The following is a 25,685-nucleotide window of genomic DNA, read 5'->3' on the forward strand; positions in this document are numbered from 1 at the left end:
AACTGTCTAACCCACTATTATACACACCCATTCAGTTTTTAGTTTAGGTTATTGTATTTTTATTTGTAGAAATTGTTAGGTTATATAGATATAGATATATAGATATAAATATATATTTTTTGAGACGGGAGTCTCACTCTGTCGCCCAGGCTGACTGCAAACTCCACCTCCAGGGTTCAAGCAATTCTCCTGCCTCAGCCTCCTGAGTAGCTTAGATTACAGGCACCTGCCACCATACCTGGCTAATTTTTGTATTTTTAGTAGAAACAGTGTTTCACCATGTTAGCCAGGCTGGTCTCAAACTCCTGACCTCAGTTGATCTGCCTGCCTCAACCTCCCAAAGTGCTGAGATTACAGGCGCAAGCCACAGTGCCTGACCCAAATAGCTCATTTTAAAGTTTTTTTTTTCTCTAATCTGAGGAGGCATCTTGTATGACTTTTATTTTACACAATGTGAACATAGTTATTTTATAATCTGTAACTGGTGATTCAAATTTATTAAATCTTTGTAGGTCTAGATCTCCTATTTGTTACTGCTGCCTCATTTCCTTGATTTTTGATGTGATGCTTATTGTACTTAAAAAATTATTTGTATGACAATTGAGTAACAAGTTCACTGATGTAAAATTCTCGGTTCATTTTAAAAATTATGTGTCACATGTAACAGACTGACCGATATAAAATTCTCTGTTCATTTTACAAACAGTATTCCCTAAAATTGTACAACACTGTGATCCTACTCATGGATATTCTACAATATTTCAGATAATATAGGCTGACCAGCCAGGCACGGTGGCTTACGCCTGTAATCCCAGCACTTTGGGGAGCCGATCACCTGAGGTCAGGAGTTTAGCCTGGCCAACATGGTGAAACCCTGTATCCACTAAAAATACAAAAACTAGCTGGGCGTGGTGGCACACGCCTGTAATCCCAGCTACTCTGGAGGCTGAGACAGGAGAATTACTTGAACCTGGGAGGCAGAGGTGGCAGTGAGCTGAGATTGCGCCAGTGCGCTCCAGCCTGGATGACAGAGCTAGACTCTCTTGGAAAAAGAAAAAGAGAAGGAAGGAAGGAAGAAGGAAGGAAGGAAGGAAGGAAAGAAGGAAGGAAGGAAGGAAGGAAAGAAGGAAGGAATATAGAGAGAGACTGGCCCATTTAACTTCATTTTAACCTCTCTTTGGCTTGACTTCCTATAATGTAAAGGCTGGAAAGCTAAAAGCTAAATATCCCAGCTTCTTTTCTATCTGGCATTCCTCGTGTAATCTAGGTCCTGTCAAACAGATGCACTGGCCCTAAACTTGGAGCTAAGAATGGGCAAAAGGAGGTGGCAACCACATTCAGGGAGATCAGATTTTCTGGCAGTCATGGTAGTGGAGCTGTATGGTTTCTTTGGTACAAATATGAAATGTTCTGGCATCTAGTCCCCAGTATCTTAGTTGCCAAATATAAAGCAATGGTGAAAGTGATTATTTCTCTAGGAATATTCCCATGACATACATGGTTGGGGATTCCCTCTTGCCGTTGTTGACACTGACTGTAACGTTTCTGGTTATGAAGCATCCAAGTCCGGTTTCCATCCCTCCTGGAGAGTGTGTGAGCTTCCTAAGACCCTTTAATCAATCCCTTTCTGCTTATTTAGAGTGCTATTTAGAGTGGATTCTATCATCTACACCTAAGAACTCTTATGTCCAGTGAAACCAAAATAGAATCCAAGAAACTGTAGAACAAACTCAAGAATACAATAAGAAATCTTAGACAAAAAAGCAGGCAAAGTTAAACTATGATGTTAGATATGAGGATAGTGGTTACTCTTGACAGACAGGGGTATTGACTGGAAGGATAAACAAAGGGAGAATTTTGGAGTGCTGGTAGTATTGGGGTTTTTTAAACCTGGGTTATGGGTGCCTGAGTGTGCTCTGTCTGTGTACATTTATATGGCTGTGAACTTATATGCACTTTTCATTATATACGATAAACTTCAATGAATTAAAAATCTGTTTTTGAAAAATGACACTATATAAGTGGGAGTGAGGGAAAAAGGTGCAGGGAAATTTGGCATCCTTCATGGTGATTAATGGATATTGACGATGTGTGGGAGAGACAGAGACATCTCAAGAAACAGTGCAAGAGCCAAGTAGTAGGCAGAACTTACATGGCAAAAGGCTGCATGATGTCTTTATGCCTGATTTTACCTATTAGTATTTGCCCCATTCCTGACCTTGGAAGCTCTACTCTGAATGACAAGGGGGTTGGGAGACTACATTTTGTAGGCTTCCTTGCCAGCTGAGTTACCGTTAGATTTTGCCAGTGGACTTCATAGGTCAGGGACTAGAAAGTGGGAGGAAATGAGAAACGATCCTGTTTCTGGCTCTAGCCATGGCAGGTGATTGCTTGTGGTTGCAAGTAGTCACAAGTGATTACAAGCCTCCAGCACCATCAGCAAATACAGGTTATAAGCACCAGACCAAGGGTGCTGTCCTGATTTCGGGGTAAAATTCTCTTCCTTTTTCTCATCCAGCTCTTTTTTGTTTATTTTGTTATGGCCATCCAGGTTGGAGTACAGTGACGCCATCATGGCTCACTGCTGCCTCTGCAGCCTCCACCTCCCAGGCTCCAGTGATCCTCCCACCTCTGCCTCCCTCAGCCATGCGCCACTGCACCTATGTTTCTTATTTCTTATTTTTGTAGAGGCGGGGTCTTGCTGTGTTATCCAGGCTGGTCTCAAACTCCTGGGCTCAAGCAATCCTCCCGCCTCAGCCTCCCAAAGTGCTGGGATTACAGGCATGAGCCACCACACCCGGCCTCGTCCAGCTCTTCCAACACCTTCCTATCCAATTTCCAGCATTAAATTTCCCTCCACTTTAAATGCCTAGAATGGGTTGTTTACCTGGCAAGACACAGACTGATACACAACTTCTCCTTCAGTCTGATAGAAACTCAGCAAAGCCTATCAGTTATCAATACTCTGAGAATGGCTGAAGCAAATTCAAACGTTCTCAGCTGACCCACCTTTGGCTGACCCTCCTCCTTGGAGCCATCCCTGTCCATACTCCACACCCTGCCCACCTCCCGCCTGAACTTCTAGAGCCACTACCTCTATTGCATCCTTGACTGCCCCAGTCCTGTTGATCTGCAGTGCTGTATTTCACGTGTGCAGCTCCTCTGCACTCTCACGGCACCTGGCTTCCACCCTAGCATGCCTCACAATGTACTGAACTGTCCTTTCCCTTGACTAGAAGCCCCAGGAGTTTGAGTGCAGGCACTGCTGATCCTGATTCCTTGCACACCTGGCAATGAGCAGGTGCTTACAGAATGCCTGGCAGCAGTGTAACGGTACCTGTAGCAGAAGCTGATGAGCAGAAATGAGTTGCTCTGCCAGGCCCTTGGTTCAAGAAGAGCCCAGGTGGGATCCTCTTTTCACACAATGTGTCCAGAAGCCAACTGATGAGTGTGCAAGTGTGCAAAATAGGAACTGAGGGGTGGGCTGAGGCCCACCTCAGGGAGAGGACCTGGGGCATAGAGACAACACGAAGATGAGCTAAGGTGCCTGGTAGCTTTAATGAGCACCTTTTCCTCACTTTGTCCCTCCCTCTCTACTCTTCCCCTTCCCATCTTGACAGGTCCAGCCTGCCCTAAGGCTCTTAAACCGCAGGTATCAATCCTTCTGTCCCCTTAGCCGCTCCAGGCGCCTGCGAAGGTCCGGGGGCACCTTGGCCCCAGCTGCCAGCAGCTCGCGCAGTCTCTGTTTGGGAGTCTTGGTGAGCACGAAATTGCAGGGGAAGGGGCCCTCTTCAAAGGTGACCCGACAGTTCCGTGTCACTGAATGGTAGCCCTCGGCACTGGCAGTCACCATGTAGTCCCCTGGGGTCAGCAGACGCCAATAATCCCCGCCCCACGCTGAGGAGAGTGAAGGGCACGATCAGGACCCAATCAATGATCCTCTGCTTCTTCCCAAGCCTCCAGGCCTCCAGCCCCTTCCCTTGCCCTCCCGGTCAAACACACCCGTGGTCACGTCATGGTTAATCCCGTCCACGGCAATGACAGCATCAGCAATCCCAAGCTCCGTGTCCTTGTCCCGCACCACTCCTGCAATGCCCATGCGCACCTGTGTGGGAAGAGGTTATCAGAGCCCTTCCCCTTCTGCAGGATAACATGCCGTTTAGTTAACTTGCTGGCTCTGTTGCCCTGCAAACCTGATCAAAGTGGTAGGTCTACTATGTTCCTAGGTGACACTACTTCTGGAAAAAAAAAAAAAAGAAATCTTGATTGATAAATCACATCTGGACTAAGAAAACGATAAATGCCTGTTAGGAAGGCTTATCTATCCTTGGGCTTTCCCAGGTTATTGGGCTTATCTTTGGTAGACCCTTTGGAAGCTCTGCTTATGGAGCCATTACAAGGGTTATGAGCTCCATGGAACATGAAGTTTCTATGCCAGGACAGCTCCTGCACCTGCCTCACATGAGTCTCTCCTGAGGATAGCTCTGGGGCAGCGCCATGGACCACCACCTAGACTGCAGTGGAGGCTCCTTCCACCGGCTCTAACACGATGCCACGCTGCCAGCAAACTGCACTTCCTGTCCTGTGTGCTTCCAAGACAATCTGATACCAAGCATGGCCCATGGCATCTTGTGAGTCTGAATGCTCAGCTGGACCTTAGAAGAACCCCTGGTAGGAGCTGTAGCCTAAATGGACAGCAGGAGTGATTCAGGCAGGCTCGGGGCTGGGATGCAGATCCGACCTGCTCCAGGTAGGTGAGGAGGGCGTCTTTGTTGTTCTCCCACTCCTGGGGCAATTCATTCTCATGAGGGAACTTGTCACAGGACAACTCTACAGTGACCTCAAAGCAGTTGGTGTGTAGGTAGCTGAAGTCATTCATGCCTAAGGGTACCACAGACACTGGTGCCTAAACAGGCAAGATGCAGTCCCATCCTCCCGCTACCCTCCCTTCTCTGAGGGACACTTCAGGGTGGGAACAGACGCCAGTACTGTACGCAACCGCAGAATGTCTTATCAGGGCAGGGGTTACGGGGCCAGGGCTAACTCCACCCTCAGGCACATACTCCCGGGGACTGTGTGCCAGTCAGCCCCGTTGATGATGTTGCCGTGCACGGAGAAGTCCTGGCTGTGGCAGGGTCGTCGGCTGGTGTCCTGCATGGCCAGATTACTGCCAGCATAGACAGTGCTGAGCCAGCGAAACACAGCATCATCTGGTGTGGGCGTGAGCTCGCGGGCAGCCCACGGGGTGCGAGTCATGTCGAATGGGTAGGACACCACGAGCTCACCCCCGTGGAGGTTGGCACTTAGCACAAAGGGGATCCGCTTCATCCACTTGATTACTGCTCGAGTTTCAGGAGCCACCTGGATGGAGCAGGTCAGGAGGGGCAGGAGACAGAGACAAGGTGCCCCCCCCCCCCGCCACAGCCCTCCACTGCCACCTTCAGAATACTCACGGTGGCATTGGGCAGGGTGTAGTAAGTGGGCAATGGCAGGTGATGATTGGGGACGATGTGGGGCACCTTCCCATCGTCCTGCGCTTCCCACAGTGGTGTGTTGAGGTCAGCAAAATTATGGTTAAGGTCGATGCTCTGGTTGTTCCAGCGGCCCTCGGCCCAGCCCACCAGCTCTGAACCCTGCCAGGTAAGCAGCTTGTTCAAGTCGAGCAGGTCCAGCCACCAGGACAGAAGGACAGAGTGGCCCTCATGTTGGGTGGCCTACCCGGTGGTAGGCGATCTCATAGCCATCAGGGTTCATGGAGGGCAGCAGGTGAATGCGCATCTCAGTGAGCAGCCGGGTCACCCGTGGGTTCCCTCGCAGGAACTCATGGCACAGGAACTGCATCAGGAGCAGAAGCAACTCCCGCCCTAGGGCCTCATTCCCATGCATGCCAGCCACGTAGCGCACCTCAGGCTCCCCTGGGGACACATGGGGGCTTGCAGCGGGCTCATGCCTGGGGCCCTGCCCTGTGCCTACCTCTCCCCACTCCCCTTGCCAGTACCCAGCTCATGCTCCCCAGGCTGGTCCGACATTTCCATCACATACAGCTTCAGGCCCCGGTAGCTCTTCCCGATGCTGTAGATGCGGGTGATGTTGGGGCATTGCTCGTGTACCTGCTTCATCAGCTGGCAGGAAGAGTGTAGCATGGCATGAGGCATGGGAGGGGTACACCCAGGGGCAGATCACATGTGCCATGGAAAGACTTAAAAAGTCAGCGATGGCCCACACAGAGGCGGCATCCCATCATGGTACAAGAGGGCAGAGGCAGCAGAGCTGGGAGGAAGGGGCAAGACGGGGGGGCGCCATAATAAGGGAAAGTGGGATGGAGCTTAGGGGTCCACAGGAGAGAAGGCTGAGACATCAGGAGGCAGCAGGGGCATACAAGCGCAGTCACAGCAGGTTGTGCCCCGGTGGGAAGGGGACCTGAGATGGGTGAGCCCTCCTTCCCAGGTCATAGTGGTTATATCTGACCTTCCTCATGGCTTTGTAATTGTGATGCCGAAAGTCTAGAGGGTCAGAGGATCCCGACGCAGAGGCCTCAAGGAATAGGTCATTGGGGTCTGGTGGAGATTGAGTTTATGGTAAAGGGTATGTCCACAGTGAAGGATGCACCCTGCATCCAGGCCCTGCCCAACCAGCCCTGGCCTGACTGCCCACCTGAGACTGGGCAGGCCAGGATCTCTGCCCGGAGGCAAGGCGCGCCTCCCTGGAGCCAGGTCTGGGGCAGCAGGCGAATGAAGCGGGCCACCTGGGGCTCTGGCAGGAGGTTCAGCACTGGAGTTTCTGGGTCTGAATTGGCAGGAAATACCTGGGGAAAGCAAATTCTCTGTTGTGGCTGCTCAAACCCCAGAAGCCTGGCCCAGGACCCAGGGAAGGAGCTCAGGCCTCGAAGCTCACTGTCTCCTCACCCCAGTGGGCTCAGCTAGAGACTTGTACTGTGCATCAAACACAGACCCCAGCCCACAGCCCCTCCCAATGGACAGCCCTAGGCAGCCTTGCTCTCTGGGTTGGACACAGTTCATTAGACCAGTCTGGCCACATGACTCAGGGGAAGCCAATCCTAGAGCTGGTCAGGACTCCACATTGTAGCCTGGTGTAAAAGAGGTCCATGAGACACGGAAGTCAGAACCACGAGGAGGCAAGAAGTGATGTGGACCAGAGGCCCCAGGCCAGAAGGGGCATGCCAGGAGCAAGCTGTACCGTGAAGCAGCACCCACCCTGTGGTGGCATTATCTGGGGAGGATGTGGGCATGTCCCAAAGCAGCTGGCTCCCAATGGTGCCTGCCGCGTGCCAACCTCCCGACAACAAGCCCCACCCCCCTGAGAAGCCTAAGCTGGCATCTATTCCTTGTCCTCAGAGGAGCCTCAGCCTAGCCTGGACTGGGTGCCCAACTCCCAGCATGGAGGGCCCAGCCACAGTGGGACCACTCACTGCGTCCATCCCACTGCTGTGGTTCCTACTTCCCCACCAGGTCCGACTGTCATTGCTGAACTGGACCTTGTATGATGTGACCCAGTCATACCTGGCAGAGGTGGAGAGAGATCGTCACTGCCCCCAGGACTCCCACCCCAGTCCTTCTGTGACCTCTTGACCTAGGGTTAGTCTGCCTCACCTCCAGACAGAGTTCCTGCCCTGTGTGATAACACCCGAGAAGCGGGTGGGGTGCCCAGCATCCACCTGAAACCATGGATCAGTGTCCTGCTCCTCAGCACACCAGGCTCCATCATATAGATCGCCGTCCTCCAGGCCTGACTGCAGACACAGGACATGGTGGTCAGGCCCAGGTGGACAGAGTGGGGCAGGCCAGGACAGAGAGGAGGCAGCAGAGAAGCTCCCAGGGGCTGCCTTCCCTACCCTGAGACCATAGCTCTGAGCCAGGATTACTGACCTGAATGTTGAGCCGTCCTCGGTGTGGTCCAAGACCAAAGGACTGGCTGCTGGATGCCTCAAGCCGGCTATCTGAAACTCGCAGGGACTCCAGACCCAAAGGAGGACAGCCTGGGGTGGGGATAGAGCAGTGAGACAGGACCAGAGGGAGGGTAGCCAGGGCAGGTGGGAAGCTGAGACTAAGCTTGCTCCTGTGCTAGGCAAGCAAGGGGCATGCTGGTGCCCATGAGGCCAAGAGCTGTGTTGGTAAAGTGCCCCAGGGGCTGCAAGTCTGGGCTCGGCCCCTGGAGAGGAAGTACCTGTTTCTTGTTTCTCAGCAGGGTTGAGGGTCCCTGCCGGAGTGGGGGTCACAAGGGGCCTGGCAGTCACCAGAGGGGTGGGACGAGTTAGCTTCTTCCGCTTCTTCATAATGACCTTTTTCTTCTTGATGACTCGAATCCGGACATGCTGTTCTGAGGTCCCTTGGGGTCCGAGAGGCACAGCATGGGGGAAAGGAAGAATGGTGAAACCCCGGATGGAAAGGTCTGCCAATCCAAGAAGACATGCGAGCCCACAGCAGGCCACACCGCCAGGATCTAACAGCCTTCGCATGACATCAAAGGCCTGCAATCTGACCCCAACCTGCCTCTCCAGCCACTTCCTTGGCTCCTCCTTCTCCTCCCTGATGTGACTACATGCTTGGCCAGCCTCCCCTCTGAACCTCTAATCCAATGGAGAGCTGCACCCAGCCTCTAGAAACTGTTTGGTTGCTCCAAAGAGCTGAGTCTGGCACTTTACCTCCAGGCCTCTGCACTAGCTATCCCCTCCCCTGTAATGCTACCCCTCGCCTCTGATTTTTTCACCTAATTCCCATTCTTCCTTTGCACCTCAGCCCAGATGCCTTTCCAAGGAGGCTTTCTTAGCTCCAGACTCAGCATCATGCCCCAAAACCCCTGTGCCGCTTCCATTGTTGTATCTGCCCTCTGGGCTCAGATGGCCTGTCCTGGAATCCATGTCTGCCTGGGTGTCGAGGCTTTCAGGGCTGGGCCTGCCCGCCTGCCCACCCGCCCACCCTTCAGCACAAGGCTCTGCACAGGGCAGGTGCTGGGGATACCCATCAAAGCTCCACAGCTGCCTCCAGAACAGGCTGCCCATTTCCACATCTGGTGCCCCTGTGCCTTTGCCCGCCGCTTCCTTCTTGGCAGCCCTCTCTCTCTCTCTCTCCAGACTCTCCTGACTCGGGAACATCACCCTTCAAGACCGTCTTCCACTTGCCTCCTCTAGAAGCCCCTGAGTGCCATCCGCTTGCGCTCCTCCTCTCCTATTCCACATCTGGAAAGCTGGGAGGTCGGGCTGCCTTCCTCTCCCGCTCTGCCCCATCCTCCCGGCAGCCTCAGCGAGGGGCTCTCCCTTCTTTCCTTTTGTTCTTTCTCTCCAGCCCTCGCCTTCAAACTCTCTCCTACGCAGTCTTGCTCTGCACCTTGAGAGCTTTTGCCCCTCTGTCTCCCCTCCTGCCAGTTCTGGCCTGTTTCGTCTTTGGTGAAAAGGAAAGGTTTGGGGCTTGGAAGAGGCAGCATCCCACTGGCGCCTGTCCTGGGACTGCTGACTAGGTCTGGCAGGGAACCGGGGCTGCCGAGTCAGCAGCCATTGCTCCCAGCAGGGAGTTGAGGGAGTGTGAGTGTGTATATGTGTGTGTGCACTGTGAGTGTATGTGTGTGTGCACTGTGAGTGTGTGCGCGCGCGTGCGCGTGTGAGTGTGCGCGTGTGAATGTGCATGAGTGTGAATGCGCGCGCGTGTGCGTGCAAGTGTGCGTGAGTGTGAGTGTGTGAATGTGAGTGCGCGCGCGTGTGTGCGCGTGTAAGTGCGAGCGTGCGTGTGGGGTGAGTGTGCGTGAGTGTGAGTGTGCGTGGGTGTGAGTGTGCGTGTGCCCGCGTGTGTTAGGGAGGGGTCGCCCCACGGGGCAGGGGAGCCGAGCAGTCGGCTTGCGGGGGAGCGGACCGTCGGTCGGGGAACTCACCGTTAGCTGTCTCCGCCGGCGGCTGTGCCGGGCTGCTATGCGGGGCCGGGATCGAGCCTGGGACCTTGGTGGTCCCGGGCTGCGCGAGGCCCAGCACCGAGTTCCTAGGCGCCCCCAGAGCCGGGCCGACGGCCGGCGCAAAGGCGGCCAGGGCCAGCAGGAGCCCCCACATGGCGGGGATTCAGTGCCAGGGGCGCGCGGGCCGCGGCGGGTGGTGGGTCGGTCTCTTCCTGCCGAGTGCGCCGAGCCCCCCGCCCCTTCCTGCCCCCCGCCCCTCCGCAGCCTCCTGCCCGCCCACAGCCCGCTGCCCGCCTCGGACCTCGGAGAGGAGGAGAGGGCCGGGAGGAGCGAGCGGGGCTGACCTCCAAGGGGCCGCCCCAGGTCTCGGGACCGCCGACTCTGCCCTTCCTCTCCGCCGTCTGGGGCTAACCCGCCTCATTGGCGCGCTGCGCCTTTATAGTCTGCAAAGCCACACTGAAGAGACCAAAGATCACCTGGTGGCCATCAAGTCGACCAACAGGAGGCAAAGCCCCTTATCTGAGGAATTCAGAATAACACTTCCCTATTGTCTAAAGCCACATCTGGTACCAAGCTTCCTTCCCAATAATTTATAAGTAACTAGAATTTCTGTACATTTCCGGAATGCGTGCACGTTAAGACCCATTGTGCAAACTTTGCTGACATCAAGGCACCAAAATATCGACAAATGTAACCATTTACCATGACCTAAGTGACTAATGTGGTCCAAATTACCCTGCAGTTCCCCGCAGGGAGCTCAGTGCTCTCTTGCTGAAGCGCCTACTGCGCTCTGCTGCAGCGTCCTTTCCATCTAATAAAACTTTCCTTTTCAAACCTATACTGTTGTTAATAAGTTATTTCACCACCCGGGAGCCAACCACTTCCCAGTTCCGGAGCTCTGACACTTCGCCTGGCATCTTGGTGGCCCATACGGGGACTTCACTGGGATTTCCCTCTTCCTTTTTCTCTCTGCTTCCTTCCACGGTCTGGTTCTTTACTCTTTGGGGAACTGACGGTCCTGGTGGAGGCAGCTCTTCTGTGGGATCCTGAAGCCCTAAAGAAGGGATACCTGGCTGTCCTTGCCCTTAGGGGTGAGGTACTGGCCAGGGCTCTTTTATGTTTTCGGACTGCCAGTGAACCGGCTTGAGTTCTCGTTGGCAACTGACAGTTTCTGGCCAAGCGCCATCCCCCAGTGTTACCCCAAGGCCAAGACAAAAGAGCTATAGCCCGTCAGAGTGGCAGGGCACTTTCATTTTAACACTCCGTAAGCCTTGTCTGGAAACGGTGGATCTCAATTCTACACAGGGATGCCTCAGGGATCTTGTAGTTCCTTGTCTAAACCCAACTTCGGTTCAATTAATTCAGTTCCATCCAACTCGCCCTTGGATTGCCTCCTTAAAAATGGTCCCATTGGTCTCATTTTGACCCACAAACTCTTAAAAATAAACATATAAGGCTGAGCACAATGGCTTATGCCTGTAACCCCAGCACTTTGGGAGGCCAAGGCAGGCAGATCACCTGAGGTCCGGAGTTAAAGACCCCGACTCTACTAAAAATACAAAAATTGGCCGGGCACAGTGACTCACACCTGTAATCCTAGCACGTTGGGAGGCCAAGGCGGGTGGGTCACCTGAGGTCAGGAGTTTGAGATCAGCCTGGTCAACATGGCGAAACGCTGTCTCAACTAAAAGTACAAAAAAAAAAATTAGCCAGCGGGCTAATTATATGTGGCGGGCACATATAATCCCAGCTACTAGGGAGGCTGAGGCAGGAGAATCGCTTGAACCCAGGGGCGGAGGTTGCTGTGGGCCAAGATGGCGCCACTTCACTCCAGTCTGGGCAAAAGGGTGAAACAACGTCTCAAAAAAAAAAAAAAAAACAAAAAAACAAAAGTTAGCTGGGCGTGGTGATGCGCGCCTGTAATTCCAGCTACTCCAGAGGCCGAAGCAAGAGAATCACTTGAACCTAGGAGGCGGGGGTTGCAGTGAGCCAAGATGGCGCCACAGCACTCCAGCCTGGGCAACAAAGCAAGACTCTGTCTCAAAAAATAAAAATAAAAAATAAGTAAGATTTTAAAAAGCATATACTTTTTTTGTAATATTGCTTGGGTTCAATACAAGCTCCCTAATCAATCAATTTGGCCACTTAATGAAACTTGGGATTGCAATGTTATTTTACAACTTAAGTGATTTTTTGCCGGAACCTTGGAAAGGATTCAGAAGTCCCATATGTTCAGGTCTTTGTTGCTTTATCCCCAAACCCAAACCCAAAATTACATACAAATTGTCATGTATGCTTCCAAGGAACTTCCTCCCTCCCCGATTCTGATGTCTTAGATGATCCTTCGTTTTGCCTATTACATCCTCCTCAACCTGCTCACTCTTCACCTACACCCTCTCCATCTGCTCCATTCCCTAGTCAATCTCCCACCCACATACCCAAATACTTTCTCCCCTTCACATACTCTCAGGGGAGTCACATATGCTACTAGTACAGAGTCCTCAGAAAAATCCCCAAAATATTTTGCCTCTCCTTAAGGTGGCTAATGAAGATTTGGGAACAAGCCGAGTTCATGTCTCTTTTCTGCTCATGTCTGATCTTTTGCAAATTCAATCCAAGTTGGGTTCATTTAGTCAGGATCCCTCTAAATTCATTCAAGAATTTCGGACTTTAACTGTCACCTTTGATTTAACCTGGCAAGATGTATTTGTGGTGTTAACTACCTGCTGTACCCACACAAAAAAAGTCACACGTGGTCTTTAGTATGGGCAGATGAAGCTCATGCTCCCAATCCTAATAACAGAGCTGGGCAGAAGCTGTCCCCAACATAGAACCTATTGGCAATACCAGGCCACCAATTCTGGCCCAAACAGAGGTAGGGGCAGACAGAATCATATGGTAATTTCTCCGTTGGAAGGATTGAAAAATATATAATAAAACCTGTTAATTTTTCTAAATTATAAGAAATAATAGCTGGGCCCAGTGGCTCACACCTGTAATCCCAGCACTTCGGGAGGCTGAGGCGAGTGGGTCACCTGAGGTCAGGAGTTTGAGACCAGCCTAGCCAACACGGAGAAAACCCGTCTCTACTAAAAATACAAAATTAGCTGGGCGTGGTGGTGCATGCCTGTAATCCCAGTTACTCCGGAGGTTGAGGCAGGAGAATCGTTTGAACCTGGGAGGTGGAAGTTTCGGTGAGTTGAGATGGTGCCATTGCACTCCAGCCTGGGCAACAACAGCGAAATTCCATCTCAAATAAAATAAAAAAGAAATAATAATTTTGTATGTGTGAAACTATCTGAAAGCCCTGCCCTTTTTCAAGCTAGACTGGTGGAGGCCATGCATAAATACACAAATTGAAACCCCAGGGGCCAGGCGTGGTGGCTCACGCCTGTAATCCTAGTACTTTGGGAGACCAAGGCGAGGCGGGCGGATCACCTGAGGTCAGGAGTTGGAGACCAGCCTGGCCAACATGGTGAGACCCTGTCTCTACTAAAAACACAAAAATCTGTGGGCATGGAGGTGCATACCTGTAATTCCTGCCTTTTAATGCTTATATCTTCCAGCTTACAATGATTCCACCTACAGATGACTATGCAATCCCAATACCAGCCTGCAACAGCAACTTCTATTTTCTTGGGGCCTCTTGATGAAATCTGGTCTTCCCTCCATGAACAAGTTTTTCATGACCCTTCATCCCCTTCATGACGGAAAGCAAGAAAGGGAAAAATGCAACTAATCCTTTCAACGCCCCTTTTCAGCAGGAAGTAGCCAGACAGACTGGACACCCCTCTTCACTGTGCCGTTTTCCATTTCTTGGGATCCTAATAGACAAGTAGACATGAGCATGGAGAAATACAAAGGGTCAAAGATTTGCCCAAAATACTTATCAGGGGGAAAATGAGGAGAGCAAGGATCACCTGGTGGCCATCAAGCCGACCATCAGGAGGCAAAGCCCCCTATCTAAGGAACTCAGAATGATATTTTCCTATTATCTAAAGCCACTTCTGGTACCAGGCTTCTTTCCCTAGAATTTCTATACATCTTCGGAATGCACACATGTTGGAACCCATTGTGCAACCTTTGCTATCATCTAGGTACCAAAATGTCTACAGATTGAATCATTTACTATGACCTACATAACTAATGTGGTCAAAATTATCCTTCGGTTCCCTGCAAGTGAGCTCAGGCCTCTCTTGCTGAAGCGCCCCGCTGTGCTCTGCTGTGGAGTTCTTTCCATCTAATAAAACTTTTCAAACCTATACTGCTATTGATAAATTCTTTTACCACCCGGGAGCCAACCATTTGTGGCTGCGGCTCCCGGGGCTCTGACACCCCGCCTGGCACACAACATTTCACTTAGCCCCTCGAGGCCCTTAGCCCGCAGCAGACATCTACTTTGTACTACGCACTATGCCAGGAGTTTCACACGTGGCCGCTCGATCAAACTTCATTTTACAAACTGGTAAACTGAGGCTCAGAGTGGCTAATGACTTGGGCGAGGTAGCAAAGCTGAGAACTTTGGGAAGGAAACTACAATCCGAGAGGAAAAGCTATCCAGAGCCAGAGGCCCCCTGTCAGGGCGGGTGGGACAGAAGGGGGAAAAGAGTGAAGGGAAAATGAGGCGGCAGGGGGCTAGGGTGCGACCCAGAGCCTGGAGAGAGGGCTGGTCCCGGAATCCTCCAGAAAGACAACCCAAGGGGACCAAGAAGAGGCTGCACGGTGGCGCTTCCCACCACCACCATCACCAACCCCGGCCCCGCCCCTCCTCTCCTTTCCCTTCCCTCCCCTACTCCTTCGCTCACTCACCCGGCTGCCACGTCCCGTCCCGGGGTTACATAACCCGGAGAGAGAAGCCTGAGCGATAGCCCGCGGGCTGGGGCTGGAGTGGAGGAGCCAAGGCTTGACGCGCGCCCTGACCTCCCCTCCAGCTCCCCGCCCCCAACCCGTGTTCTCCTCGGGCAGCCGACAGCCCTGGGTCTGCCCAGATCCGGAGATGCCCTTCCCGTCCTCCCTCCAAGACCCCCTTTGGATCCTGCATTCCTGGTCATCTCTCCAGAAGGAAGGAAACGCGTCCAGCGGTGTGCCTTTGGCCAGCGCTTGGCCTTGGCAAAGGGCTCTCCAGGGAGATGCTCCCATCCCCACGAGAAGCGATGCCCAGAAGTGGCCCGCAATCCTCTGGCGTAAGCGGGGCCCTGCGCAAATTTTTTTTGCGGGGCCACTATCTATATAAATGATGAAATCACTCAAAATCAGCTTGTCGGCACCATTCTGGCGGCCCACGTTCACACGAACCCCAGAAATAGCGCGCCGCAGTCTGGGACTGGGGTCCACCACCGGCAGGGACTGCCTCATAGGCACCGGTCCTGGAGCTCCTCGAGGCATCTGGTCTGCCCCACGCGCGCAGAGTAAAGAGCTAGAGGACCCCCGAAAGGGAGTGACCCCACAGGGCACGTGCAACTGCGTCCCGCCTCGGAGCGCCCTGCCTCGACGGCGCTGCCGGGTCCCAGGCACTGGATGGGAGGACAGAGAGGCATTCAAGGGAAGCGCTGCATAGCCGGGACTCCCTGGACGCCAGGCCGGGGCAGATGGGCAGCGCCGATGCTTCCTGAAGGTGGGAGGCCGCAGTCTGAACAGGTCCCGAGGGCTGCTAAGCCTCCCGCCAAAGCCCAATCTGGCCACCTCCAGGTCTCTGGTCCCCACACCCATCCATGTTTCTCAGGGGTTGGGAAGGAAGGAGGGGGCACAAGAAACAGGACATCTCAGCCTCCTGAAGCCCACACCCCCTCCAAGCCGTTCCCCACACAGTAGGCAAATTTTGTCAAGTTCCTCCAGGCTTAAGCCCCCAGTGGGTTCACCTGCAAGGTCTTCAAGACCAAGTTCTTCCTGCCCACGCCTTTCCCATTCCATCTGCCTCCCTATCCCCTGGCTCCCATCCCCCCAGTCACTCTGGCATTCTAGCTGCTCCTCCCAGGCAACAGCCCAACTAGCCTCCCGGCCTTTTAATTTGTGCATGGAATTTGCCTTCTCAGTCAGATTTCCTTTCAATATCACCTGCTCCCAAAGGCTTTCCCTGACTACCCTGACTAAAGCAAACTTTTTCACTTTACACACTCTATCCTCCCCCCCGTTTAAATTATTGCCTTCAAGGCACTCAACACTGAGATGATCTTGCTTTACTTATGTGTTGGCTGTTCAGGTTCCCCCGCCCCAAGCAGGAGGTAAGTACCCTGCCAGAAGAACTTTGTACCCAAATGTCCACAGCTGCACCTCAGAGCCTAGAACAGCACCTGGTCCCTAGTCATCTCTCATAAAGTGTGTGTATAATATATTCAAGGTTAGAGGGGACAAAGCAGGGCTGAAAGGATCTCCCCAACAGTGCCAGGTTTTGCAGGAGAGGACATGGCAGGCCATTAACTGAAAGACCAGTTCCCAAAGTGACTAGGATGGAGCAGCTGGCACTCTCCCACCAATCTTTTAGGGGCCAGGTCTGCAGGATGCTCCACCTCTTTTTTTTTTTTTTTTTTTTTGAGGCAGAGTCTCGCTCTGTCTCCCAGGCTGGAGTGCAGTGGCCCGATCTCGGCTCACTAAACTGCCACCTCCCGGGTTCAAGCAATTCTTCTGCCTCAGTCTCCTGAGTAGCTGGGACTACAGGCGTCTGCCACCACACCCGGCTAATTTTTGTGTTTTTAGTAGAGATGGGGTTTCACTGTGTTAGCCAGGATGGTCTCAATCTCCTGACCTCGTGATCCCCCCGCTTTGGCCTCAGAATCTGCATTTTAACAAGACCTCCAGAGGATTCAACCCCAGGAGATACATATGCGTGTTAAAGACTGAGTTTTATCCCTGGTGTTTGATGCTGTCACTGGTAATTTTATCTTATGCGTATATCCACATAACTTCAGGGAATTGGTCTTTCATTTACCCTGGGAAGGAATATTCCTGATCTCCACAGCATAACTATCTGTTGATTTGTTCTTTGTATCTAAGGCATTTTTATTAAAATAGTACAAAATATAGTTTTGGGTTTTTTTTTTAGAGACACTGTCCTGCTCTGTTGCCTATGTTGGGGAACACAGCCCCATACCACCTAGCGGTTACCCCGAGTCCCTCGGAGACAAAGGACTTAGAAAGAGACAGAATAAGCGTTTAAAAGGCGGGTCCAGGGGACCGGAGCGTCGGAGGCTTGCTCACGGCCCAGAGCTCTCAGGCTCCGCCCAATTTGTTGGTTTACAAGCTCTTTGTTCGTAGCGCAGATGGGAGGAGGAGGAAAGGATGAGGAAAAGGATTAATCAGTGAAGGAGAACTCGAGAGTCATTCGATAAGATGTATAGCAGTGGCGGTTTCTGTGAATTTCCTTGAGCAAAGGCGAGTGTCTAAACTACTTAAGATCTTTAACTGGCCGGGCACGGTGGCTCACGCCTGTAATCCCAGCACTTTGGGAGGCCGAGGCGGGCGGATCACGAAGTTAGGAGATCGAGACACTTCTGGCTAACACGTTGAAACCCCGTCTCTACTAAAAATACAAAAAATTAGCCGGGCATGGTGGCGGGCGCCTGTAGTCCCAGCTACTCGGGAGGCTGAGGCAGGAGAATGGCGTGAACCCGGGAGGCGGAGCTTGCAGTGAGCCGAGATCACACCACTGCACTCACTCCAGCCTGGGTGACAGAGCAAGACTCCGTCTCAAACAAAAACAAAACAAAACAAAATTTTAACTTATCGGGACTGAAACGGGTGGCAGTGGGTTTCAGGAGGAGGAGCCAAGATGTTTGATTATACTCCACTGCTTCAAGGGAGTGTTATCTGCCTGAGCAACCTGTGGAATGCCGCTGAGGGGTTATGCTCTCCGGCATAAAGACATGAAGGCAATAAGGAGACTTTTCTCCTCAGAGGCCGCCCATGGCTTCCCATGGGTGTCTCACACAGGGAAGACCAACTCAACTGGCACCCCAGAAACTCTCTTTCCCACAGCCTAGGCTGGAGTGCAGTAGTGTGATCACAGCTCACTGCAGTCTCAAACTCCTGGGTTCAAGCGATCCTCCCACCTTGCCTCCCAAGTATCTGGGACGCGTCACCACGCTCAGCTAATTTCTACTTTTTTTTTTTTTTTGAAACGAAGTCTCACTCTGTCACCAGGCTGCAGTGCTGTGGCACAATCTCGGATCACTGCAACCTCCACCTCCGGGTTCAAGCGATTCTCCTGCCTCAGCCTCCCAAGTAGCTGGGATTACAGGCATGTGCCACCACACCCGGCTAATTTTTTGTATTTTTAGTAGAGATGGGGTTTCACTGTGTTAGCCAGGATGGTCTCAATCTCCTGACCTTGTGATCCACCCGCCTTGGGCCTCCCAAAGTGCTGGGATTACAGGTGTGAGCCACTGTGCCCGGCCACATTTTTTTTTTTAAGAGACAAGTTTTCGCTATGTCATCCAGGCTACAACATAGTTTTTATTTTTATTTCAATTGCTTTAGGGGTACAAGCGGTTTTTGGTTACAGGGGAGAATTGTATAGTGGCGAAGTTTGAAATTTTAGAGCACCCATCACCCAAGTAGTGTACATTGTATGCAACATGTCGTTTTTTATCTGTCACCCCCCACTTACCTTCCTCCTTCTGAGTCTTCAGTGTCCATTATACCATTCTGTATGCCTTTGCATATCCACAGCTTAGCTTCCATTTATTTATTTATTTATTTATTTATTTATTTTTTGAGACGGAGTCTCACTCTGTTGCCCAGGCTGGAGTGCAGTGGCACAATCTCGGCTCACTGCAAGCTCTGCCTCCCGGGTTCATGCCATTCTCCTGCCTCAGCCTCCCGAGTAGCTGGGACTACAGGCGCCCGCCACCATGCCCGGCTAATTTTTTGTATTTTTAGTAGAGACAGGTTTCACCGTGTTAGCCAGGATGGTCTCGATCTCCTGACCTCGTGATCCACCCTCCTCAGCCTCCCAAAGTGCTGGGATTACAGGCATGAGCCACCGTGCCTGGCCAGCTTCCATTTATAAGTGAGAACATATGGTATTTGGCTTTCCATTCCTTAGTTACTTCACTTAGAATAATGACCTCCAGTTCCATCCAAAAGACATTATTTCACTCTTTTTTATGGCTGAGTAGTATTCCATGGTGTGTGTGTGTGTGTGTGTGTGTGTACACACACACACACACACACATCACATTCCCTCTATTCACTCATCAGTTGATAGGCACTTAGATTGGTTCCATATCTTTGCAATTGTGAACTGTGCTGCAATAAACTATGTAGGCAGGTGTCTTTTTGATATAATAACTTATTTTCCTTTGGGTGGATATCCAGTAGTGAGATCGCTGAATTGAATGTAGATCTATGTTTAGTTATCTGATAAATCTCCATACAGTTTTCCATAGAGGTCCAGGCTACAATATAGTTTTAAAGGTAAATCACATTTAGGCTTGTAATGGAAGACTCTGCTCTATGCCTTTCCCAAGCCAAGCACTTTTAGTTCTTTTTGTTATTTCTCCTGTATTTATCTCTATGCTTAGATTTCTTGCTATTTCCTTTTTTTCTTTTTTCTTTTCTTTTCTTCTTCTTTTTTTTTTTTAAAGACAATTCCTTGCTCTGTTGTCCAGGCTGGAGTGCAGTGGTAAGATCTCAGCTCACTGCAACCTCCGCCTCCCAGGCTCAAGCGATCCATGTGCCTCAGCCACTCAAGTAGCTGGGATTACAGGTACCTGCCACCATGCTCAGTTAATTTTTGTATTTTTAGTAGAGATGGGGTTTTACCATGTTGGCCAGGCTGGTCTTGAACTCCTGGCCTCAAGTGATCTGCCCACCTCAGCCTCCCAAAGTTCTGGGATTACAGCGTGAGTCACTGTGCATTTCTTGATTTTTCTATATGTAGTTGTTATCTGTGGATTTCTGCTATGAAATGGAGGAATTAGTTTTTCTACCACCCTCCCCTCAATACACACATCCAGATACACAAACTTACACTCCCTCCTTCCATTTTCAGTAAAGCTAAATTGCCATTTGGAATCAATATTCAGTGCTTTTGTTACGACTATGTAAATATTATGTTTAACTTTTTGTGCTACCTGGAGTTAGTAATTACTTTGTTTTTATCATTTGCTTAGTTTTCTAGGCATCAATCATTAATTCAATCCCAAAGCTTCCAATACAACTGAACATTTACCCAATATAGCCAAACATAGCTAACAATCAGTTGATTTCATTTTCCTCTGGAGACATCACTCCTGGAGCACATCTTCTGGTTTCAGGCTGGGTTGGTTACTTTCCATACCCGGGGGTATAGTTGACATCCCAGGCCTTTCTCATCGTCCCTTTTCTGTGTTTAATCTCATTTATTGAATGCCATATTTCTCTCTTTCTTAGTTTAATTCCTTGTTTTGCTGAAGCACATCCTCCAGTAGCTTTCTAAGAAAGGGTATATGCAAGGTCAAATTTTTGAGACCTTGTATGATTGAAACATCATTATTCTACCCTCCCAATTAATAATCATTTAGACATATACATTTCTATATTGGAAATAATTTTGAGGGCATTTATTGTCTTCCAGCTACCAGTACTGGTGTTTAGAAGTATGATACCATTCTTGCTTCAGATCCGATGTATGTGATGTTTTTATTTGGTGGAAGCTCTTAGGAGTGTCTTTTTATCCCTGCTAATGTGAATTTCATTATATGCCTTGATGTTAGTTAGCCCTTTTTCATGTATCGGGCTGTGAATTGGTGGAAACTTATGGTCTAGAGAATCATGTCCTTCAATTCTGAAGAGTCTCTTGATTTTTAAAAATCTTCCCCTTCTGGTTGGACAGGGTGGCTCACGCCTATAATCCCAGCACTTTGGGAGCCTGAGGCAGGCAGATCACCTGAGGTCAGGAGTTTGAGACCAGCCTGGCCGACATGGTGAAACCCTGTCTCTACTAAAAATACAAAAATTAGCCAGGTGTGGTGGTGGGCGCCTATAATCCCAGTTACTTGGGAGGCTGAAGCAGGAGAATCGCTTAAACCTGGGAGGCAGAGGTTGCAGTGAGCCGAGATGGCACCATTGCACTCCAGCCTGGGCAACAAGAGCGAAACTCTGTCTCAAAAAAAAAAAAAAAAAGTTTTCCTCCTCAGAACACTCCCTCAATAAACCACGTGTACAAGTATCCCCATCTCAGGCTCTACTTTTAGAAATTATGACCCATTGATATAGTCTGAATATTTGTCCAAATCTCATGTTGAAATCTCAAATCCCAATGTTGGAGGTAGGTCCTGATGGGAGGTGTTTGGGTCATGGGGGTGGATACTTCATGGCTTGGTGCTGTCCTTGAAATAGTGAGTGAGTTCTCTCAAGATCTGGTTGTTTAAGTGTGTGGCAACTCCCCCAACCACCATTTTCTGCCTTGCTCCTCACCCTTTGCCTTCTGCCATGATTGGAAGTTTCCTGAGGCCTCCCCAAAAGCAGATGCTGGTACCCTACTTCCTGTACAGCCTGCAAAACTGCAAGCCAACTAAGCCTCTTTTCTTATAAATTACCCAGTCTCAGGTATTTCTTCATAGCAACGCAAGAATGGCCTAATACACTCACCATCTGGTGCAGTGCCTGGCACATAGGAAGCACTTAAATAAATGATTGTTGAATAAAAAATAAACTCTGAGAAAATCACAGACAGAACTCTCCTATACATGCGTACAGAGCACCTGGTGTATAGTAAATCTTTAAGGAGCTTTAGTCTCTCCGATCCCCCCATGCCCTGCAATATGGAGTAGCCTCATCTTGGTGGACTCATCAGGACATGCTCCCCAGGTCTGTATGTCCAGGAATGCAATTGTGTGGATGCATCAGGGTTGAGTCCAGGAATGCAATTGTGTGGATGCATCCAGGGTTGATCAGGCTCAGGGAATTGGCAATCTTAAACCTTAATGCTCCTTGGCCGGGCGCGGTGGCTCACGCTTGTAATCCCAGCACTTTGGGAGGCCGAGGTGGGCGGATCACGAGGTCAGGAGATCGAGACCACAGTGAAACTCCGTCTTTAGCCCGGGCTGGTGGGGGGCCTGTAGTCCCAGTACTAGGAGAGGCTGAGGAGAGAGAATGGGTGAACCGGAGGTGAGCTTCAGTGACCGAACCTTAATGCTCCTTTACAAACACAATCGGAACTTAATGCCAAAAAAGAAATTCTGGGATCTTCTGTTATACCCTATCCCATTATGGACAAATCTACTCCTAAAACCCAGCTGCTGGATAAGCAAGAACAGCCAGAGCAAGGGCGATCAGTGCATGGTTGTTAGGGCTGGTGACCCTGGTCTCTGGGCAAGGCTTGCTGGAGGTGGATATGCAGCCTGATTCTTGTTCTGTCTCCTCCTCTCCTAGGGGCTGTATGGCCACTGTCTCCCCTTTTGCCACCCCTACCAGTTTTCCTTCAAAGTATGATATGTTGGCAAAGATTAAGTTCTCTTAATTATGACACATTTCCGCTCTTGCCTCTCAAGTCACTAAACTGAGATGTGCTGGACCCCTATGGCCACCACCCATTTACAGATTATCAGTATAATCTGATATACTGATAGTCCAAGTGACTAACCCCTTCATTATATGTTCATTTTCCTTAACTCCATTCTCAGACTGTAAACTTAACCTCTAATATGGGGGTTACTAGGTCATAGTCCTCTTAAGTTCATGTCCTCTACCTCAGTATGCATAATACCCCCTATAAACTGTAGTGCTTAGAATACCTGAACAGCCCCCTCCTCTCTCACCCCCATTTAGCAGGTTATGCGGAAGCCCAGCCCCAGAAGCCTCAGGCAGTCTCCTGGCAGAGCCCATCTCTGCAATCTGGAACTTCAGGCCTGAAAAATCCCCCAGAAGGACCCACAGGGAAGACAGCTGGGGACAGAGATATTGAATGACTTGGCACTGGACCTGCAGCTCTGCAAACTCACAGGAAGAAGAAAGCAGACCTCGCTCCCTTGGACAGATGCCCAAGCAGTAATGGGGTTAGAATGCCTTCCTGACAACTCAGATCCCCAAGGGAGGGCCCTAGGGCAGAGAATCAGCAAAGGCAAGAGGACGAGTCTTAGTTCTCAGAAATCCCTGACTTCCCAGCTAAGCTGCACCTAGACCACCAGCTGCTTATGAGACCAGGGCAGCAGCAGCAGCAGCCTCCTCCCTACCCCACGGCCCCACCTGGCAACAGGTCACAATGCCCCAGGTGCCCATTCCCCGAATGCTGACCAAAGTGGAAGGAGGTTAGGAGGGTTTGGTGGGTGGGTATGGGGGAGGGGGAGACTCTGCAGGAGCCTAATTCCCCACTCTGAGATCACCCTTGTGTCTGCCAGGGCCCTACCCTTTCCCCCACTCTCACCCTTATAATCCTTTTCAGCACTAGGTCTTCTGTCACCTCTACCTCCCTCCATGACCCGGCTCTGCTTACCCAGACCCGAAGCACGTGAGGATCCGATCCCAGTTCCTCCAAGGGGCCTGGGTGCTGGGGAGGGATCAGATAGACCAGTGTGTCCACGTGTATCCCCCTGGGGCCCTAGCTGGGCCCAGCTCCTGGACATTGTCCTAGGGCTGGGGACACTAGGACTGACAATCCGGGCAGTCTTTTCCACGACTGGCCCAGCCCTGCTGCTGTTTCTGGTCAGCTTCCTCGCCTTTGACCTGCTCCATAGGTAAGTAGGCAGCAGCCTGGCAGGTGGGCATAGTAGGCGGGCAGGCCAGTGGACAACTTCCCTAAGCCCAGTCGACACCCTCTCTCTCCACAGGCCCGCAGGTGGCACTCTGCCACAGCGCAAACTTCTCACCAGGGGCCAGAGTCAGGGGGCTGGTGAGGGTCCAGGACAGCATGAGGCTCTACTCCTGCAAATGGGTACAGTCTCAGGACAACTTAGCCTCCAGGACGCACTGCTGCTGCTGCTCATGGGGCTGGGCCCGCTCCTGAGAGCCTGTGGCATGCCCTTGACCCTGCTTGGCCTGGCTTTCTGCCTCCATCCTTGGGCCTGAGAGCCCCTCTCCACAACTCAGTGTCCTTCAAATATACAATGGCCACCCTGCTTCCTCAGGCCCCCTTTTCTCTTTCCTGGCTGGGCAGGTGGGATGATACCCCTTTCTTCCCAGCCTGAACCTCACAGGACCTCCAGTCCCATATTATAGGTATCAGATACCTGAGTCTGAGTCTTGGGGCAGCAAGAGAAGGCAGGATACTAGCCAGGGAGCCCGAGGAAGAATGTGGCAGCCTTCTCAGAGCCTGTGGGTTGGGGGCAGCCACTCTGGCCTCCTCTGTGGCTCTAGAGAATGAAGGTCCAGACAGAAAGACTTGCGAGAGAACAGGTTGGAAAGGGGTGGATATCAGCCAGCAGGGAAAGCAGGAAAGGGACAGGGACCCAGGGAGGGCTTCCCATGAGAACACATGAGAAACTACATCTGCAGGGCTCTGAGGCTCCCCTGCCAGCCTGGAGGTTCTGTGCAGAGGGACTTGGGTGGGCCTCACACCCTACAGTGACTCCTCTCTTGGATAGACCCCACCCTAGTCCGGGTCACAAAGGGGCTCCTCTGGGGTGGGTGGGGGTAGATGAGAGTGGGGACTTGGATCTGCCTGCCAGGCCATCCTGGGCGCTGCAGGAAGCAACATGACTTAGGTAACTGCCCAGAGGTAAGTCCCAGGCCCTAATTCTGTTGCCCTACCCCACCCACACTGGTGCCCTCCTGACCCCTGCACCCCCTCTCTGCCCCACGTGAGGTCCCAGGCATCTCCAAGGCCCTGGCCCTCTCCCCAGGTGCACCAGCCATGATGCAGCAGCTGCGAGTGGAGACAGATACCGTCGGGGCTGGCGAGGGGCCACAGCAGGCAGTGCCCTGGTCAGCCTGGGTCACAAGGCACGGCTGGGTGCGCTGGTGGGTGAGCCACATGCCCCCGAGCTGGATCCAGTGGTGGAGCACCTCGAACTGGCGGCAACCGCTGCAGCGCCTGCTGTGGGGTCTGGAGGGGATACTCTACCTGCTGCTGGCACTGATGTTGTGCCATGCACTCTTCACCACTGGCTCCTACCTGCTGAGCTCCTTGTGGCCCGTCGTGGCCGCGGTGTGGCGCCACCTGCTACCGGCTCTCCTGCTGCTGGTGCTCAGTGCCCTGCCTGCCCTCCTCTTCACGGCCTCCTTCCTGCTGCTCTTCTCCACACTGCTGAGCCTCGTGGGCCTCCTCACCTCCATGACTCACCCAGGCTACACTCAGGATTTGGATCAATAGAAGGGCAACCCCATCCCACTGCCTGTGTCTGTTGAGCCCTGGCCTAGGGCCTGAGACCCCATGGGGAGAGGGAGGGCAATGGGATCAGGGTCTCCTGCCTTGGCAGGCCCCAGACCCCCAATCCCTAACAAGTAGACTGGCCTGACCCCAGACTCCTTCCTCAAGTCAATGCTGCAGGTTCCTGGTGTGAGGGGCTGGGGGCTTTCAGAAGAGGGGGCAAGAAAGATGGCTTAGCCATTGGTGGAAATTGCTTAGCCAGGGGCAGAGCTTGACCAAGCCACTGATAGCACCCATATGGATGTGATGATACCCATGGGGCCCCCTTGGCAACTGACAGCATCTTTTTCTCACGCCACTCAGCTGTCTCAGCTTCAGACTCACTGAGAACTTCTACCTGGGTACCCCTGGCCTTGCCATTCCTCCCACCAATCCCCTCTTTCCACTTCCAGGAGAAACACAGACTCTAGAGAGGGTCCCAGTGACAAAAATCTATCAGGGAGAAGGCTGGCCAGAAGCCCCAGAAGACCTCAACTCACTTGCTCTCCAAACCTTGCAGCCC

General features: G+C 51.7%; 3 protein-coding genes across 5 annotated transcripts; 2 read left to right on the forward strand and 1 right to left on the reverse strand.

The window, feature by feature from the left end:
- Positions 1-3,539: 3,539 nt before the first annotated feature.
- On the reverse strand, positions 3,540-24,332 carry CPXM1 (carboxypeptidase X, M14 family member 1). Of its 2 annotated transcripts, XM_058432950.1 has the most exons (15): positions 24,045-24,332; positions 23,312-23,365; positions 8,185-8,346; positions 7,887-7,996; positions 7,611-7,750; positions 7,430-7,520; positions 6,655-6,805; positions 6,469-6,557; positions 5,999-6,122; positions 5,719-5,915; positions 5,454-5,633; positions 5,064-5,361; positions 4,742-4,881; positions 4,003-4,105; positions 3,540-3,897 (listed from the first exon to the last, which is right to left on the reverse strand). In XM_058432950.1, the coding sequence occupies exons 3-15, from the start codon at positions 8,291-8,293 to the stop codon at positions 3,656-3,658; spliced, it is 1,974 nt and encodes a 657-aa protein (XP_058288933.1). In that variant the 5' UTR covers positions 8,294-8,346; positions 23,312-23,365; positions 24,045-24,332; the 3' UTR covers positions 3,540-3,655. The 2 variants fall into 2 exon arrangements, with proteins under 2 accessions (XP_058288933.1, XP_031998517.1); XM_032142626.2 differs by lacking the exons at positions 23,312-23,365; positions 24,045-24,332 and adding an exon at positions 9,883-10,054 and having other exon boundaries at positions 3,590-3,897.
- CUNH20orf141 (chromosome unknown C20orf141 homolog) lies at positions 23,122-23,937 on the forward strand. Its single transcript, XM_032142630.1, has 2 exons — positions 23,122-23,552; positions 23,646-23,937. The coding sequence occupies exons 1-2, from the start codon at positions 23,293-23,295 to the stop codon at positions 23,881-23,883; spliced, it is 498 nt and encodes a 165-aa protein (XP_031998521.1). The 5' UTR covers positions 23,122-23,292; the 3' UTR covers positions 23,884-23,937.
- Positions 24,333-24,418: 86 nt separating the features above from the next.
- Positions 24,419-25,276, forward strand: TMEM239 (transmembrane protein 239). Of its 2 annotated transcripts, none has more exons than XM_032142628.2 (2): positions 24,419-24,532; positions 24,620-25,276. In XM_032142628.2, exons 1-2 carry the CDS (start codon positions 24,452-24,454, stop codon positions 25,124-25,126), a joined length of 588 nt encoding a protein of 195 aa, XP_031998519.1. In that variant the 5' UTR covers positions 24,419-24,451; the 3' UTR covers positions 25,127-25,276. The 2 variants fall into 2 exon arrangements, with proteins under 2 accessions (XP_031998519.1, XP_031998520.1); XM_032142629.2 differs by having other exon boundaries at positions 24,447-24,532; positions 24,657-25,276.
- Positions 25,277-25,685: the final 409 nt, after the last annotated feature.

This window comes from Hylobates moloch, unplaced genomic scaffold (assembly GCF_009828535.3).
Source record: "Hylobates moloch isolate HMO894 unplaced genomic scaffold, HMol_V3 SCAFFOLD_21, whole genome shotgun sequence".
Taxonomy (NCBI): Eukaryota; Metazoa; Chordata; class Mammalia; order Primates; family Hylobatidae; genus Hylobates; species Hylobates moloch.